At 36.1% G+C, this 7,089-nt stretch overlaps 2 protein-coding genes across 2 annotated transcripts; both read left to right on the forward strand.

Moving 5' to 3' along the window:
* The first annotated feature begins 586 nt into the window (after positions 1-586).
* On the forward strand, positions 587-1,267 carry LOC117178690. The gene has a single exon (XM_033370118.1). It carries the CDS (start codon positions 587-589, stop codon positions 1,265-1,267), a length of 681 nt encoding a protein of 226 aa, XP_033226009.1.
* A 5-nt stretch (positions 1,268-1,272) lies between these two features.
* LOC117178691 (general transcription factor II-I repeat domain-containing protein 2-like) lies at positions 1,273-2,535 on the forward strand. Its single transcript, XM_033370119.1, has one exon. The coding sequence runs from the start codon at positions 1,273-1,275 to the stop codon at positions 2,533-2,535; it is 1,263 nt and encodes a 420-aa protein (XP_033226010.1).
* The last annotated feature ends 4,554 nt before the right edge of the window (positions 2,536-7,089 follow it).

Raw genomic sequence — 7,089 nt, forward strand, 5'->3', positions numbered from 1 at the left:
TCAACCATGTACCTGCAGTTCTAAACGTCCAAATGAACGAAATATTTTGCGAAATTTTTATCTTACTGATAAAAATTGTTCCAACTGGAATTTAAATTATGCCTTATAATTCTTTTTTGATAATTAATTATAACCAATATGAATTAACAAACATTTAAGCACTTTTCCTAGTTTTACATTTTTGAACCCGAGTTAATTTGAGCACACTTTCGAAACTCGCATCTTTCATCTCTTATTTTAACTCAAACTGAAAGAAAAGTACCTGGACACAACGGGGTACGCATAATCCGCTTATCGGCAGCTCTGCGATAATTGTTCTTGTCTTCAACTTTCGAAAAGAGATTTTCTACTTAGCTCTTTAAGCTGTCAAGCTCTTCAAAGATGAGTCGTGCCATATCTTGAGACCCAAGATGACAAGATAAAGGATATCCAACTTGGAAGGTACTGCAGTAAACAATTTTGCGAGAGAATTCAGTCTGGCAGTGTCGTTTTCGAAGTGCAGTTCTATTTCGATAACTAGTCAACTGCCCTACGATACCTCGGTTAATTTTAAAAATTTTTCTTTACTTGCTGTAAAGTGAAAAACATGGAGTACAATAGTTCCAGTTCTAATTTATCCTCAGTTTTTGAAGATAGTACCAAGGCGGGAATTCCGGAAAAACGATTAAAGAAGACTGAGAAACGTGAAAGAACTTATAGTTTTTCAAACGAGTGGGAAAGTGAGATATTTCAGATTGGAATAGATAAAGAAACGTGTTACTGCCTGCTTTTTGGAAAAAGGATTTCGATTAATCAGAAGCGAAATCTAAAAAGGCATTTTGATACCTGCCATGCTGATGTTGATCATTCGCATCCTTTGGGAAGTGCACTGCGCGCAGAAAAGTTACAACAACTGAAAGCTGAATATTCTCAACGCTGTGGGAAGGTAAAAAATGAAGATATTGTGAGTACTAATCCTCATGATTGTACTTTAGCGTCGTTTGATATTTCCTTCCAAATTGCGAAAGCTATGAAACCTTTCACAGACGGTGATTTCATTAAAAATATCATTATTCAAGCAGCTTCTAGGTGGTTTCCAGATGAGGATAACCGAAGAGATTTTGTGAACATTGTGCAAAACACGCATCTTTATCCTGCTACAGTCACGAGAAGAGTGAATGCTATGGCAGATAATGTTCACGAACAGCTTAATATTGACCTCAAAAAATGTGTTTGTTTTTCACTTCAGTTAGACGAATCGACAGATAGTCTGATACTGCTCAGTTAGTTGTGATGATTCGCTTCGTACTTGAAAATGGCAGTGTTCAGGAAGAGCTGCTAGATCTCATTCCATTAACGGGAAAAACAACTGGATTAGATGCTTATCTTTCGCTGAAAAATTCAATCCTAGCACACGAAGTGCCACTGGAGAAACTGGTCGCGGTAACGACAGACGGTGCTCCGTCAATGACAGGAAAAATTACAGGATTCAGTGGACAATATTTACGTGACCCAGATTTTCCACGTTTTTTATCTTTCCATTGCATAATACACCAAGAAGTATTATGCGCGAAAACTTTAAATATAAAAACCGTATTTGAAGTAGTGAAAAAAGTGATAAATTCAATTCGCGCGCGTGCATTACAGCACCGACTGTTTAAGCTTTTGCTTGAGAATGCTTCAGCCGAATTCGCGGACTTCTTGTTACTGTACGAAGTAAGGTGGTTGAGTGCTAGTGAAGTTGTGTTTAGATTCTTTAAACTTCTTCCAGAAATAATAGCGTTTCTAGAATCTCACGGCGAACACTGCGAGGAGTTGTACGATTCAGCATGGATCTTAGACTTGGCATTTCTTGTAGATGTTTTAAAAGAAATGAACATCTTGAATAAAACGTTGCAATCGCAGCATGTTGCAGTGTGGACTTGTCTACAATGGATTAACCAATTCCAAAAGAAAATTGATAGGTGGATTAGCATTATCCAACGCAGGGCATTCACCGAAGAAGAGTTAAAAAATTTTCAACATGCCATGGAACAGCAAAGCATAATGCTATCTCCTGAAGTTGAACATCGATTTCTTCAAATTCTAAAAGAATTAAAAAAAGATTTTGAAAAAAGGTTTCAGGATTTTGACATTGTCAAGCTCATTTACAATTATTTGACGAACCCGCTAATGGACTTGGAAGTTCCGTATATGGAAGAATTGTGTGCTCAAATGTCGAAGCTCTTTCAGATCGATGAGAACAAAGCGGTCAACGAGATGATTCGCTTATCTACTGCTTTGTGGACTGGATCGAGATGTGAAGATTTTTGGAGGCACCTGGAATTTTCGGAATATCCAAATCTGATCACCGTCTTCCACAGAATATTATCTATAAATGGAACTACGTGCCGTTGCGAATCCATGTTTTCTTTAATGAACAACATAAAATATAAGACCAGATCAAGCATTGATGATGGAAATTTGAATGATGTAATGCAGCTTGCAGTGACAACATACACTCTTGACATCGAGGCACTTGCGCAAAAAATGCGTTCTTATACCAGGATGCACTGAATTTACTCCTTAATAACCACAATCACATAATGAAAAACCAAATGGCCCTTTTCAGGGCCACCAAATGTTTTTTACGACGAAACCTTCTTATTCGTCAAAAATGTCAAAATAAGGTTCTTTTTAGGGCGACCAAATATTTTTCAGAAGGGATGCTATAGTACGTGTATTATTTTTGAACTAACGTCACAGTAGCTTCAATCCGCTCTACATTTACAAGTATTAACATTTTTTAATAAAACCAACACAAAATCTTTCCAGCAACTTAGGTAAATTATTTTCTAATCTTTACTCGAAGTTTGTACAAGATAAAGGATAACGATAAGAACGAAGATAAAGATTTTGGCGACAGTCGTTTTTCTGTTTTTTTAATGAATTTTCATTCAAAATTTTCTAAATTTTTCTTCCTTTTTAAAACTTTTATGACAGCTTCAATTTGCAGGTAAATTTGATTCACTTTCTCAATTAAAAATAAAATTGAATTTGGAAAGTAAATGTATTGGAAATTCGAGTAAGAATGTTCAGACCCCCCGGCGTGAACGACGACGAGACGTAATTTAGCGTGACCGTAACCCTGCGCTCGATTCCTGGAAAACGAAGAAAAAAATGACAGAAAAAATTGGTGGCAGCCATGCACTTGTTGTGGCAGCCAACACCTGCTTGAAGTGGCGAGCCCTGCTCTACAAAGTACCCTTGAAGACCCTACTGAGTCCCCTTTCGGTTCCTTCTTAAAAAACTCAAAGAACAGCAAGATCAAATTTTAAATTGTTGAAATTCGTTGATATAAAGAATAGTAAAGAAATATAATAATTATATCAACAAAATTATTTAACTTCTTAAGAAGTCTTTTTTTCCTACACTTATTTCCAGCATCTTTAACAGTAGGAACAACACCTCGATGTTATAAGCCCAAGCGGACCGAAAGAACCGAAAGGAGCCTCTACAAAGTACCCTTAAAGACCTCACTGAGTCCCCCTTCGGTTCCTTCTTTAAAACCTCGAAAAAACAGCAAGATCAACTTTCAAATTGTTGAAATACGGATTCTACGTTAAAATTTTCATTAGAAACTCACGGAGTAATCGTAATACTTTTTCTTGCAGCACAAAAAGTTTTTTTAAATGTCATTAACTTCTGCTGAAAGGGACTTCAAGTGCATCCATCATAGCTCAAGTAGTATGTTGCGTGCGAAGTTTAGAAATAAAATTCGAAATTGGAAAATAAATGTAAATAAATATGTGTAATAATTAATAGCTCTAATTTTACACAGATTTAATACCTTCTCCGATCACAATAATATTAAAAATGATAATTTAAACAAATCCTTTAAATTTAGTCCTGACATTTCGTCTCGTAACCGCAAGGTTACTGCTTGGCTGCTCTCACTTGCAAAGCAGTGTTGTTGAATGAGGTTTCCACTGCGTGGTGCTAGCATCCAGACAAAATTCTTAAAGTTACAGACGGAACGCTTATTAACTGCTACTAAAAGAAGATGCACTTAATGCCACCTTCGGCCCATATTAACGACATTTATTTCATTTTTTGAAGTTTTTAACGCTGCAAGAAAAAATATGGCGATTACTCCGTGAGTTTCTAATGCAAATTTTAACTTGTAAGTTTGTTGCTTCCTTAATGACTTTTGTTGACAGTAGAATTCTTGTTTTTTATAATCACATTTTCTACCTCTTCTTAGAAATAATGACAGATACGAAAGAAAGGTTAACATAAAAATTTTCACATCCAAAATAATGTCTTGTTATATTTTTCATAGTTTGCGAGGTAAATTCAAAAATTAATTTTTTGGGAAAAAACAATTCTCCCAGCCACAAAAATGGTTTAGCTCGAAAGAAGCTAATAAGATGCCTTTCTGGTATTAGTTGAAACTTGTCAAAAATATTTTTAAGAATACAAGAGGTGGTGTTCTCCCGAAAATATTTCTTATTATTTTATTTAAATTTCGAAAACATGGAAAAAAATATTTCTAGGAAAACCTGACCTTTTTTATTTTATAAAATATGTTTAAAAAGTTTCTATTGATACTAGAAAAGCATCTTATCGGTATAATTCGCCACAAATTGACTAAAAAATTAAAGGTGGATTTTTTGAGAAAAGTTCCTTTAAATTTTTGCAGAAAAACTGTGATTTTAATTTGAATTGAACTATAAAATTACATATACTCGTAAAGAGAAAAGCACTGTCAGTGATTAAGGCGAAAAGGATACAAGTGTTGCGAATATAACTTTAAAAGCTCGAACCGGAAATCATTCGGCGAAATGAGGTTCGGAAGTGAAATTGGAGGATTGTTTGGGAACTTTAGATATGGAGCAAGAGTCCAATTAACATTTTTTGATGAACTTGTGAACGGGTCTGTGGACGGATCCAATGTTTCAACGTTTAACTTCAGTCGACGTTATCACCACCAGATTTAAGCGGCTTGGCCTCCAGACGCTGCAGCATTCGATTGTATATTCTTAAAGGGGACATATTGCCCAAAATATATTAAAAATATTCTTTATCCTCTAAAATGTCTCTAAAAGGTAATCACCGTTGAAAATTCATTCCTGAACGGCCTTTAGTTCTCTTAAGAAAACTGAATATTCAAATTCAAAAGTTCACAACTGGCGGCCATGACAGGACCGTCACACTGCCTATCTAAGGATCTACAAGGACTCCCAGGACTCTTTGAGATCTGAGAATCCTGTCAACTTTTCTATCGACTAGCGGACTGAAGAAGACAGTCAATCGACGCTTCTTCAGGGAGACTAGAGAGGATGCAAAAAATATTGCTGCTGCTGTTCTGTGTAAGTTTTAAAATTCTTTATTTTCACAAACAACACAACAAAAATACAAATGAATAAAGATTATTACTTAGACAGTAAGTACACAAAAAAAGAATTACTCACAACACGGAGTAATAATAAGGAGACCGATTATGCTGTACAAAGCGTTTCGAGTTTTGACTGCGCTAACTGTACATTTATTGTCAGACTTAGGCGTTTTAACACAATGCTCACAAGGAGGGGGACATGCGTACTGTGATTTGCTATCTCCTTTTCTTCCACAGGAAATGTGCGAGTGTGTGCCCTGTTGAATGACAACTAAAAACTGAGGTTATATTCCTGTAAATATTGTCGATTGAGCAGGTGAAAACATACTTCCCAGATAGCACACGAGTTTGCAGCAAGCTCGCCTAAATCTTGCCATGCAGGTTTCGCTGCCTGTCAATCTTGAACTTGATCAATTGCGCATTAGTTTTGCAGGGCATCTAGGGCTGCGCAGTAGTTTTTTAATGTTCTCTCAGAATGCCGCCTTACGTGTCTACAAAAACATATAATATATGGTACTTAAAAAAAGAAATTTGTAATAAGGCTTGCCTACAAATCTTCCTCCAATGTTCACTCAATATTGCAGGCAAGCTTGCAGGAAGATTCCCATGACAATGATCGCTCAATCTTGCCTCGCAATATTTTCGAATGCCGGACATTGTTTTATTTGCGGGAAGCTTGCCTAAACCTTGCAATACAAGCTTCTGGACCTTGCATCCATGGTGTGCCCACTCTAATGTATTTTGGGGAGGGGGGTACTTTTAGATTGTGGCAAAATGTGAGGTCAGCGCCACCTAGGGGACGTAGAAAGAACTATTGTCTACAGCAACAAACCCCCCCCCCCCGCCCTTCTCACCGTAATGTGTAGGTTATGTTGACTTTTCTTTCTGAAATAAATACATGAATAATAATAACCAATGAAAAAACCAAAAATTGAACAAAATAAAATCTATCATGGATCAAATGCAATAGAATGCTTAAGTCTGTTACAATCGATCTATCATAGAAAGATTCCAACATACTTTAACATTTGATTGTTCGTTCTATCAGAACGATTCCAACAGGCTCTAATATTTTATTGCATTTGATCGATGATCGATTTGATTTGGTTCCATTTGTAATTTGTGTTATCGGTGATAATCTATTGTGAATCCAAGTTCATCACGCAAAAAAAATATAATTTTTGCAGCTACAGTGAACTTGAGCAGACGTGAGCAGACGATAGAACTTCTATCGTCTGCTCAAGTTCATTTCGAATTCTGAATTCACACGAGCGCCACCTAGGGGACGTAGCAATTACTATAATCCGTTCAGCACTTTTCTATGGGAGTGGGCACACCGTGCTTGCATCGCAAGATTTACGTAAGCTTGCCCAAAGATATTATAAACGTAGATGCGGTGCGGGCTTAGTTGCCCGCGTAGAAAGGACACATCGATATAGTTTGCCAAGAGCCACTTGGAGCGCTGTAAGCAACCCTCGGCACACCTTTGAGGCGCACTAATGGTAAATTTAGCTTGGACAAGAACCATTTGGATTGAAAGTAAATTGCCAATTAAAACATTTTTACATTTATAACTTTGCAAAACTTGGTTGTTTTAATAAATAATACAAATATAAGTCGATGAGTAACTTATATTACGGTTTCATATATTTTCCACTAATTCTAAAATTATTAATTATAATTTTCATTCTATATATTGTCTATATATAGTTCTTTACTATTATTTAGTTTTT

Source organism: Belonocnema kinseyi, chromosome 8 (assembly GCF_010883055.1).
Source record: "Belonocnema kinseyi isolate 2016_QV_RU_SX_M_011 chromosome 8, B_treatae_v1, whole genome shotgun sequence".
NCBI classification, from domain to species: Eukaryota; Metazoa; Arthropoda; class Insecta; order Hymenoptera; family Cynipidae; genus Belonocnema; species Belonocnema kinseyi.